Source organism: Aythya ferina (assembly GCF_964211825.1).
Source record: "Aythya ferina genome assembly, chromosome: 3".
In the NCBI taxonomy this organism is placed as follows: Eukaryota; Metazoa; Chordata; class Aves; order Anseriformes; family Anatidae; genus Aythya; species Aythya ferina.
Genome location: NC_140298.1, coordinates 49,573,793 through 49,586,436, shown reverse-complemented (window position 1 = coordinate 49,586,436; position 12,644 = coordinate 49,573,793). Strand labels below are relative to the sequence as shown.

The window sequence follows — 12,644 nt, the reverse complement described above, 5'->3', positions numbered from 1 at the left end:
TTCTCACTAAAAACCAGCCACTATCTTGTAATAAATGATGTGATACACAGCACAGTGGAAGCTTGAGGTTTTGTGGTGCTCAAGAAACAAAAAACAGGTATAAGTTCTATTTTAGATTGTGCCTGCCACAAAACCAGAAAAAAATCAATGGTAATAGTATTGTTATGTCATCAACAAGCTACTATGTCTACTTCTAATTCCTGTAGAAGGAAAGGTACTAATGGAGAAGGATATCACCACTGAATACCACTTACTCAAGACTCCCTGAATCGATGGTGTCCTTCCACAACACTGGACTTCAAGAGAACATCCAGGTTCTGAAATTTTTGAATTGCTCACAAACCTTCTAAAGCAAGTTTACTCAGCCTGTTTTCTCCTCTATATACTTTACTTTTTGTTTAATATTCTTCAATTACCCATTTGCTGTCTTGAGGCTTATTTACAATTACAAAAACTGAAGCAACTTACTTGAATTTTTACTTGTACCATTCCAAACAGGCTACCATTTAGACACTACAAGATGAATTTCAAGGCTCCACACAGGTGAACTAAACTTGAAGGGTAATAAAGATGTATTTGAAAAGGAAGAGAAATATTTCATCAGTGTGGGATTATCTCACAGGTAACTGCACATTTCTTTAACTAAATGTGTCAAAAGTCACAAGTGAATGAGCACCAACTAAAACACGGACAACAATGTTCAAAATAGGGCATGAGTCCACTGACCTCCAGTGGCCCACATGCTCTTCTTTCTCCTATAGCTTTAACAATCAAGACTTCGATACTCAGCCCATTAGTGTAGGAGAGAACAAAAAATATTCCAGTCTTGTGTGACAGCTAGGTGACAAGTGGTTGGGAACAGAAATACTGCCTATTTTAGCAAAAAGAAAGTTGCCTATTTCCAATATGGACTTCCTTGCTAAGAGAATACAATATAGAATTTATTTAATACAATACATACAATAGAGAATTTATTTAAATGCGTTCGGTAGCAGGAAGCAAAGAAGTTTGACTTTTATTTACGTCTGAAACAGGGTAATATGCTGTCTGGCTGAAATAAATAATGTAATTCACTGATAGTTACTCATATATTCTCTTACAACACAAATGTGGTTTATGGGGTTTTCTACACTTTTAATTAAAGAAGATAACAGACAGTAAATACTTAATTTTAAATCATGTATTTATCACATCACCTTTAATACCAAATAACATATTTCAAAGACAGGAAACTGATTGTCCTAACAAAACCAAAAGCTACTGAAGTACTTCAGCAATACCACAGACTCCTGGAAACATTTGCAGTAGGAATCACTGTAGTAGCCTAGTCTGCCAAAATGTAAATTTGTTTTATCTTCCAAAAAACATCTAGCTCCACTCCCTCAATACAGCAGTGGAATTTTAAGGATAGGATTTCAGAAAAGCCATGCACTGGGGACATCACTGATCTATATAACCCTGGGGACAGAAAATATTTTTTATTTCCTTTGCATATCCCATAGCCAGTAACCTTATTAACAGTAGAGGGAAATAAGAAGCCAACTGTAACTGTGTTATTGATCTAAAAACGTGCAAAACATTGTCTGTAATTCTTCAAGTTTTGTCCTATACCATGGAAAAGCAGTAACAAAGCTAAAAATGTGAGTATCTCCAATTTCATTATCCTGACCATCTATAAAATTCAGCGGCTGGCCTGGTGGGTTTTGTCAATCAGCTCCATTCAGATGCTCAAAGACGTTCAAAGGTAAGGAAAGGATGAAGTTTCTTTTTTGTGATGGGGCCTCCCTAAGGAAATATGGAAAAATTAAAACAGAAGAAAAAACTGATGTCTGATAAATTAACATAGGAAGAAGTTTCCCGAAAACTGAGTAATTGTCTTCGATCACGCCAATTACTACACAGTACAGTTGAAGGCCAACATGGCAAACATAAGGCCAACATGAAAAAGAAAACAGGCTAGTTCATAACCCGATTTTACATCCTTGTGATTTATCTGAAATTAACTACAGAGATACAGACAATAACAGGTTACAATGGGATCTGTAACAAATACTCTTTGGGGACATAACAATGAATATATATATATATATATATGTTTAGGTCCTTAAAATGGGTCTTGGTCAATCAAGCTTAAAACCAATGCATGAGAGAGAGACTGACGAAAGAAGAAAGCAATTCAGAATCAGCAAGTATATCTGTCAAGGTCTGATCACAGAGAATTCCCCATTGCCAATCTCCTCCTAATCAGGAATCATGAACAATTTCAAATACTGCAACAAGCATTCAAGTGCAGAAGCAAAAATCCACGGAAAATAGTACTTCAGCTACTAAATAATGGATACTGTATCTATAAAATTTGAGTTAGACGAGAAGTTACACACAGAAATTACAACAAGATTCATGAGCAGGTAATGAGAAACCACTCCAGAAGGACACTATATGCTCCCGCCAACCACCTTCTGAAGTCTCTCATGTGATTCAGAGAGTGCAGATCTGTCAAGCCCAGTAATCTAATCTTCTGGTGATAAAAACCATCTTTGCATCTATGTCTGGAGAAGCCTCTGTACAAACAAGTGAATTTTTACTTGAGCATCAGAACAAGAGAAAAAAAATCCTGACAACATGTGAGGCTCTCAATCACCAGTCACACCAGAACTGGAATCCAGATCACTAATTGCAAATGATTTTGTACGTACTGTGCTTTAGTGTGTTTACATTTAGCAGATTTTAGAATTTACAGCTTTGGTTAATTCAAATTAACTTTACTGTTTCTCCTTATTTCAAAAACAAAACAAAACAAAAACCTCTCAGATATTGCTGACTCCTTTGTGCCTAGGCAGAATTACTTTTGTACCTAACAGCCCAAGTGCAAATTAGTTGAAGTCAGACAATTAATACAAAGACCGTATTAGAGTATGATTCAATTTCCTTTTGCAATGTGCATTATAAAGGAATAGAGAAAGCTTCAAAGATGATGTCTGAAAAGAGATGATAGGGTCTATTTTTAAATATTATGAATATCTTTAACAGATGTTCTAACAAGGTAATTTTTTTTTCAATTAAGTTTTGATTGTATTATGCACTTCAGGGGGATGTGAAAAGGTTACTCAGATTGTCTTAATTTATTGTAATGTACAAGAGACTCTGAACTGATGTCACAGCAGAATCATATGGCAAATTTTTGTCCCTGTTGTGAAGAACCTGCAGAGAGAACAAAATAATCCTGGAATATTTAATTCAACGTACCCTCAAGGGAACTGGGGTTGTTTAGTTAGGAGAAGAGGAGGTTCAGGGAGATGCTCTCTACAACTACCTGAAAGGTAGGTGTGGGGAGCTGGGGGTCAGCCTCTTCACAGGTAACTAGTGATAGGACTAGAGGGAATGGCCTCAAGGTGTGGCAGGGGAGGTTTAGGTTAGAAATTAGGAGACATTTCTTCTCAGAAAGAGCAGTCAGGCATTGGGACGGGTTGTCCAGGGAGGTGGTGGCGTCACCATCCCTGTGGGTGTTCAAAGAACAGTTGGACGTGGTGCTTAGGGACGTGGGTTAGTGGGTGACATTGGTGGTACGGGGACAGTTTGACCAGATGATCTTGGAGGTCTCTTCCAACTTCAGTGATTCTGTGATTCTCAATTCTTATGCAACTAGAAACAAGACATCTGCTTTGTCTGTGCCTTTGTGTAACTTCAGTGGCTGGATATTTTACAATCTCTTTGGATTACCTAACCCCGCACCTAAACACTCTTGCTATTAGTTAGGTAAGAACTAATCAGTGATCTTCTAATTCATGATATTACTATTTCCTACAAGGTTTTGCTATTTGTATTATAAAAGCTACCAAAGGCATGTTTAAATCATGACTGTACAGCGTTGTGTACTGCCCATGAATATTTCTGAAGACAGACCCATCAGCTCACAATCCAAAAACACACTCCTCACCTTTAGCAATGTTAAGTGCACTTCACTGAAGTTAATGAGCAAACTTTTAATCTATTGCATAAAATGCCAATGGGTGGAAATTATACATTAAACATTTTAAAAGCAAAGATAAGCCTGCAGTCACAGTCCTCACTGAAAACAGTTATTCAGAAGAAAGACTGCTTGTCTCTGCATGGGTTCAAATCCAGAGGTGTAGCATTCTGGAGATCAGTAGCATTTGTCAGAATGTACAAGACTGGGCAGAGTTTAACAGATTATGTTATATAAGAGATCAGAGCAGAAGATTCAAAGGCACCTTTTGGCCTGAAGTTTATTAATCTGCAGAAACACTACTCTGTACAGTGTGTCTGTGTCCAGCTGTTGGCAGGGGGGCGGCTGTGAGAAGAGGCCAGGGGCTGACCCATGCCAGACATAGCCAGCTCTGCAGTGGACCCACGGCAGGACAGCTGAGCCCATCTGCCAAGCTGGTCGCACCTCTGGGAGAACGTGCTTTAAAAAAGGGGCAGAAAACACCAGAGAAGGAAGAAACAAGAAGCGAGAGACATCACAGGGAACACCAGAGGGTCAGAGGAGGAGCAGTAGCAGCAGCACTGTGGCAGGCAGATATTTCCTGCAGCCTACAGAGTGCACAAACTGGGGCAGAGCAAAGGTTTGAGAAGAAAGAGCAGCAGAGAGAAACTGTTAGACTGACTGCAGATACTCCTCCATTTCCCAGACCCTTGCACCACTGGGTCACCTTGGTGAAGAGACCAAGCGTGACAAGCTTTCTCACTCATGCTCTTCCTATATCCTCCCCTCAACCAGCTGAGGTTGGTAGCAGAGACTAACCCACCACACACTCAAAAGAGGTGTATGGAACTACTGAGTTTGAATAAGGATGAGGAAGATAAGCTCACAGCACACACCTGTGAAGCTTCCCAGTCTCAGCGTATTGATTCCTTCTAAATATGATGAGTGGACAAGAGCCACCTGCCTGGTTGTTACTGTTACACAACTTACTGTGGTCAACAATTCTGTCATTGCCATCCGTAGCTCACGGGAGCTTAATATAACAACACCAGTAATACTTTTAAAATTGCGTAACAAGGATGTATGATGCATCTCATGCACGTTTCATGCATTGGCAGCATTTCTGCTGGGTAATTCTATGGCTTTTGAGAGGACAGTCTGTAACTTCAAACTCTTGCAACACAACCAGCAACTATAAAGTGAGCTTTCTCTATTTTTTCAACTACAGGTTTTCTAATAAAGCATTCTAGATGCAATATGTCAAACAAGTCTGTGAGTAAATGTTGTGAGACAAGCAGAATGCTTTTAGGAGTCAGGAGTTCAAAAAGCAAGTAGTAAAGCACAGTACCGCAGCTACGGTACAAAAACTAATCACAAGGAAAAATAGCTTTAATCACCAGATATTCAAACTTTAACACAAAGTTGAATTAGGGAATAGGAAATCACATAAAAATTTGCATAGAAGTAACACTAAATATGGATGCAGGAAATATTACCTGTTTGAACAAGCCCGAAATGTTTGCTATGGAGATTTAATGACATATAGAAAGAAAAAATCAACTCCTGATAGAAGTAACTATATGCCATAGCTACAGAAGTAGCTACAATTTTATAAATTATACAGAATAGTAAATTATTCACATCTTACTGCCACTGGTATTTCCATAGCTGCAAGTTACTAGATCCAAGAATAATCCTTATGTAATTAAAAGAAATAAGATTTTATAATAACGTAGCTTATCTCAGAAAAATATTATGACTTAATTGTATTTTGATTATAGCAGTTTGCATGTAATTACAAAGATACTTGGTACATTTTTTATAATTTGGGGTTACGGGGTCTTGTTGGTCTCTGATGCAGGCAAATACCTTGACAAATATTACGCAAATATCATTTCTAGGAGAGCTGTTTCATTCCTAAGCAATAATTAATCAAAAGACTGGAATCTTTATGATTCTGTAATGACTACCTTCCTAAAGCTGATTCATTTTACTTCTAATGAGATACATTACAGAATACATTGATTTCCATTTGTGGGGCAAAATTTTGCTATAATGACGTTAAAAAAAATTACGTTTGCATCTTTGAATTACTGCTTTGACTACATTTAAGGTGTATGTGTTATTGTATTAAAAAAAAAAAAAAAAAAAAAAAGAACCGATGAAATTTTGAATCAAAAACTGGAAAAGGAAATGCAAAGATTTTTCTTCATCCATTAAAAACTTCAGCACTTCCAAAGCAATGTAGTAACAACTTAAGACTAAAGCATTTAAATAAAAGCAGTCAGTATATGGTTTGGAAAATTCTGAAACCTAACTGAGTAATCGGGATATAAAAATGTACTAGGGACACATAAGTTCTATTACTTTCCTTTTGACCATTCCAAACAGGAAGAGAATATTTGCTGACCTGTTTTCGAATGTAGGCTCCTTCTTGGTTCCTCAGGACCCTCAATTGGTTGGTCAGCAAGGAAAATTCGTGCCTGGTCCACAGCATTGAGAATGGTTTGCTCTTTGTCCTTCAGTTCGCGTCTCAGTGCCTTTTGCAAAAAAAAAGAACACCGTTTGTAACTGGATCTTGTAAACAACAGGTACTATAACTTTTTCCCTATTCTCACATCTCTGACCAGACCTGTCTAGTGATTCAGACTGCTAGATAAAAGGTAGATTTAACAAAATAGAAATAACAAGAAATTAATTAAGGCCAGAAAGGTTACTCTTACAGAAATAACTTGGAGAAGCAAATATAAGATGATAACAGCAGGTTTTTAAAACACTCACCTAACAGGAACTGAAACTACTACATTGAATTTAAAAGTATTATTGCTATGGTAGGATTGCTAATATACATGTACAGTGCATTGTTACAATGGATTTATTTTTAAATAACAAAAAATTGCATCTACTGAAAATTCATGCGATAATTTCACAATTGCTAAAAGCATTGCAAAAATATTTCACATTCCTTAGAAAACACTATCTCCTGTTTCCGTCTCCTATTAATAATATTTTTAAAACTTAAATGATATAGAAACAGAACATTTATGATGAGAATACATTCTGAAAACACATTCTTCAAACTAGCAACAAATACTTTGATCTTTACATGCAGAAACAATTAAAGCTTATATATAGGAAAAAAATCAATATTTTAACGTATTTTCATGCTAATGGAAATGAATTGCATGATACTTTGATTTCCAGTGATTACGATTTTTTTTAAAGGGTTAAGTGTAACCATACTGTTGCAACAAACAAAAAATCAAGAGCAGACAGCTATAGCATTTCTTACAAAGCATTTTCTTCCATTCATTTTTTCAGTATAAATCAATCTCAACTAGAAAGAAATTGGTTTGCATGATTTGTTTGTATTACTTCCTACAAGTATAAGCACAAATGAAGATACTTTAAATATTATTAAAACACTCTGCTTAATATCCTCCAACATTTTTTTAAATCTCTAATTACAAAATCAAGGTTTATTTTGCTGACACAGTCTGCTCAGTCCTCTCTCAAGAAAAGCAGTCAGCCAGTGTTCACAATGTTATATAACAAGAAAAAAGCTTTTCACTAGAGAAAATAGTTTCTCATGGACAATAAGGGCAGACAGAAGAAAAGAGTTCTTTTCTCCTGATTCCTCCATATGGTGTAAGAGTTAACTTTGTTATCCTTTCAAAGGATAACTTATAAGTTATCTTTGATACCATGAACCATGACTGTCTTCTCTAAGACAAGCCCTTCTCTACTTTTTCTGCTCACCTTTCTCTACTTTCCTACGTGACTTGTTTACAAATTTAGCATTTTCACTTCCCTGATTGCAATTATTTGTTTAGAGATTATTTGAATTGGGGGGATTTGCCTCTCGAAGCATCGATTCTCTGTCGCCTCGCCTTCCAACATTCCTGGCATTGGAGCTGTCCAAATTGAGGTTGATAACAAAGAGACTTTAAGACTATCATGACAATGAACAACCTACAGACTTGGGTCCACGTAGCTCATCAACTCTAAATCATCTGTGGCGTTCCTGGTCACTAATACAGCTTGACAATGGAATCTTTATACATCAAAGAAACTTTGTGTATGAAATACTAATATTGAAATAATTTTGTAGAAAATAACATATTAAGCACAGTACAGATTTCTTAACATTATAGTATATTATTTTATGCTACAAATGTAAAAAATAGTTTCAGAATAGCCACTCAGACTTGCATTGCTTTAGTCCCTATTTCTTCAGCAATACTGTATTTTCCCTTTCTTTCTTTCTGCAAGTAAACAAGAACAGCAATAAGAGAGCATGATGCAAGAATAATCAGATATATCAATAATACTCTCTTGTCCTTCCAGGCAAACCTCTCTGCAACAGAGCAAAAAAGAAATCCACTTATAAATCTAATCTCTAGCTCAAATATCATCTTTCTTGAGTGGACTGAAGAAAGATTTCATTGGAAAAATCAGATCTACAAGAATACTACAGAGTAAAAATAAGTCATAAAAAAGCCAGCAAGTAACAAAGGCTGCAATACTGAATTTTATTATTGTATTAAAGATTTCTTTAAAATAATAAATGCAATCATGTATTTGGGTGTTTTATTTAGTTTTGCAAAGATACCTCCCCAATGGCTACTCAGAATGCACGCACTTATTTCAGCATAGAAGTATATCACTGTGTCCCTGGGTGTCTTACTTGGCATTAAGGACTAAAACAGTTAAAGCACTCGTATTACTTTGAGTGGTACACAGAATTTTGAAGAGGGAGAAACTCTTCCCCTTTAGCTAGCTATACTTTAGATGGAGAAAATCAGGAGAAAATTAATACTAACTTTTTTTTTTTTTAATACATTAAATAATAAATGAAGGCATGGCAAGACGCTTTCAAGGCTGAAGACAGGCATCTCAAGACTTGCCACTGAAGCTGAGCACTAATAAGGTAAGCACATGGATGGAAATATTTTTGGAGAGCTATGTTGAATACGCAGCTGTGAACACAAAATTAAAAAGTGAACTCCAAGCACATTGGTACAATTAGTTTTTCTACATGTGATACTTGCATTTATAAAAGTATAATGACATTTTGAAGCCACATTGGTCACATGAAGAGGGGCTGTATGCAACTTTGGCAGTAATTCATGTCAACATATTTCATGCTACGATTCTAAAATATATAATTACTGTATGCTTTAGGTAGTGGATAAAATGCAAGCTTTACTTCCCTTAGGGAAAGACTGGTGACAGATTACCAAGTCAAATATCTACGCTTCCAACAGCTTTATTGCATTCATTTTTAAATTCATTCTTATGTTCTAAGTAAAGCAGGAAATGAATTTTTCACTCCTGGAGAAACAAACACTAGTTTTATTAGTTTTTCATTCTTACAAAAGAATAAAAACAAACAAACAAACAAAAAACGAAACAGAAGCCTAGAATCTGATGTGCTGATGAAGTGTTGACATAGTTTTCAGAACTGACCTTAAATACTACTATTAAAGAATAATAATTAAAATAAAATTCAAGAATAATAATTAAAATAATTATTATAATAATAATTAAAAAAATCCTCCTCTTAATCTCGAAAGAATTCTTCTACTGATAAACAAGGGCTGACAAAACTACTCTCTTGAGCAACTGCAACAGTGCTGCAGCATTCATTTTGCAAGCATGAGGGAGATCCTTCAGGCCATTTGACTGACAGAATAACTCAAGAACCGACCACACACCATTCTTCTGCCATCTACCATTGATTCCCTTAGGGGAGAAAACCACAAAGTGTTATATACCTGATTTATAACCATTATTAGTCATTGATTTAGTCTCCACTTTGATTTGTTCCCCTCTCAGTAACTGGGAAATGCATGCTTTTCACATTATAACTTCAGAATCTATATGCCATTTACTCTGTTGTAAATCTAATCTGTTTGTCCTCTCTTAATTATAGATGCTTATCATTTCTAACATAGAAAGGAACTCTTCTTACAAGCCAACATTTTCTGACTTACTGCCTCGATTTTGGAATTTGCCTAAATCATGGCCTTCTAAGATTTCTGTTGCAAATACTTTGTAACGTAAGACTTCTACACTCCTGAAAAAAAATGCGAGCAAAACTTTTGCTACTCATGAATTTTTACAGAGTTTAGTGTACCCAGTAAGTGTGTATTTCCTTCAATTGTCATAAAATCATATTTCAAGCATAGTAAATTACACACTGTTGATTTACAGCCTCTTTTTTCCTCTTTCTAATGGTACAGGCTTGTACAGAGTAATTCAAGGAGCAGACCAGCTTAACGGCTCCAACAGATGAAGACAAAGCTAATTTCAAAAAAAACACATGGGGTATTTCTTAAAAACAGAAGATATTTAAATCAGATCCCATTATGCACTCCTTCAAGGAAGACGCATGTTACTGTAACTTGTCTCTGGTTATCGCGCTGTAGCTTTATGTGCCTATCAGCAGCTCCCGTAGCATTTAATTACTTAGTCATCTTTACTCTGCACCAGGTGCTTGAAAAGCTTCTGTTACTTGTATACACTAAAATGAAATGGAAAAATCGTCCGTGGCATATGGTAGGAGAGGGAGAATAAGTGGGATAATTGAGAAAACTCGGAGACAAGGTTGTTTACAAAGATCACACAGAGATCAAGGTTATGACAGAGTCTCTGCCATCTGTTTGCATCATTAAAGAATCAACTAGAAAGACACAATAAGCGTAACACTTAAAAGCTGCTCCTTCGTGGCAGACACTATTTAATATAACACATGTATAAAATTTCAGAAGGAGGTATTTTGGTCTCTGGATACGTCTCCATGTGAAAATCAATTTTATAACACATCTGCTGCAGCTGATATAGAATGCATTTATAAAGAATGCTTTCTAGAATAATATTTGAGACAGTGCATCTTACCATGCACTTGTCTGTTATTACTTAATCTACAAGGCAAGAGAAAGAAAGAGACAAATGGTGCATAATGTACAACCATTAATACCCAGAGATACCTAGAGGCATCTGCAGCATACAGGGCTCTGTAGATGAGACCCCATCCTATGTATTCAGGTGATGGGTGAGAACAGTGACCAACACCAGAATAAGGAAAGGAAGGCAAAGATCACAGGGAAAAGCACAGAAAGCTGTTTGCCTCAGTAATTAACACATCTTGATTATTTCAGATTCACTTTTTTAAATGGAAGAATCTCAAATTCACTTTTAAAGTTTGGAGGAATATCCCATATCATGTGCAAAAGGCTTCTTAGAAAGGGCCAAAGGCAAGTGAGCAGTGAAGACTGCAAGGTGTCTGCACATGGTGAAACAAAATCAACAGGAATATAAGAGCACAGATGTGGGCAAAAGAGAAAATTATACTATGCATACTGATAATCTTTTACCAGAAGGCCAAGAAATGTTAGCTTACTTTAGACTTCCTCCTTGGTTTCTCAAAAATTATGCTTCAAGTCAGAAATAGGGGTTTTTCTTCACTGAGACTATTCAGCCCTTGAAAATTTCTCTTCCCACTCCCGTCTACCGATGAGAGGATGTGCTCATGGCTATGCATTGAAAGTATCACCCACCCCTGTGTGTACTTTTATAGAAATGCATTACTTGAAATAAGTATCTATAACGAGTTTTTAAACAAAGAGCTTTATGGTAGCACAGCCTAAAGCCAAAGATGGAGAGCTAAATTTGCGTTACATCATCTGCTGTTCAGACTTATAGAAACATCACTTTTTAAAAACTAATAATCTCAAACTGTGTCTGTGTGCTGACACCTTAGTTAAGAAAAGGTAACTGACTTCCTTCTGAACTTGTTAAAATTAGTTCAAAAGTGGTAAGGCTATTTTCTTCGTTTTCCCTCAACAGCTTTTTAAAAGAAAGAAAAATGACATTTTGAAGCCCTTTGGAAAGTTTTCCACTTAAAATAACCTTGCAAATAAAAGGACTCATTTGGGCACTAGAAAAGAATCTGACGTTATATTGTGATGACAGAGGAAAGCTTGATTTTAATATACATTACACTAGAAAGGACATTTAGAAGCATTTCTTGAATTAAAAAGCATGAGGTCACACTTTTTCTTAAGAAGCAAAATAAAACAAAAATGGATTTTCACACAGTTAATGATTTGCCAGTCATTAAAGAGAACCTCTCTTCCTTTTGTGAAGGAAGAACTGCTGCACGTCCTGCATTCCCTTGAGATGCTACCGGAGCTAAAATCAACTAGAGGTGAAGGAAGACACTGCTTAATTGAGCAGAGGTTACAAAAAATAAGGCACAATGATGTTCATTAATGTCTTCCAGCACCAGTAATGTTACGTAACTGGAGTTTTTATTTCCTAGCTCACTGAGACAAAACTTCATTATTTGTGTTTCTGGGTCAATGATAACCAAGCCTTGGCTACCCTGACAAGTTTGGAGGGCTTTACAGAATGAAGCTGTAGGTACTGCAAAGTGTGGGATGCTTGTAACTATCTGATTTAGAACTGTGTTGGAAAAAAACACACTGCAAACCACTCAGCTGTGGTCTTCAGAACAGATTTTTGAAAATTTTATGATTGTTGTTCTTTACACAAAAAGTTATTTGAAGAGATAAAAATCTGTGTTCATACGAATTCCCAGTTGAATGATCTTTTCAAACCTTCAGAATGATATCATATGCTGTTTGGATTTCTCAAAAAAAAACCTTTTTTATACCTCTCCTCCTTCTAGTTC

General features: G+C 36.1%; 1 protein-coding gene across 4 annotated transcripts in view; it reads right to left on the bottom strand.

Moving 5' to 3' along the window:
- UTRN (utrophin) overlaps positions 1-12,644 on the bottom strand; it is a 366,839-nt gene that overhangs the window by 89,240 nt on the left and 264,955 nt on the right. For all 4 annotated transcript variants that reach the window (XM_084513507.1, XM_084513506.1, XM_084513508.1 and 1 more), the window contains one exon: positions 6,357-6,486. In XM_084513507.1, coding sequence (XP_084369633.1) covers positions 6,357-6,486 — 130 coding nt within the window. The remainder of the gene's footprint in view (positions 1-6,356; positions 6,487-12,644) is intronic.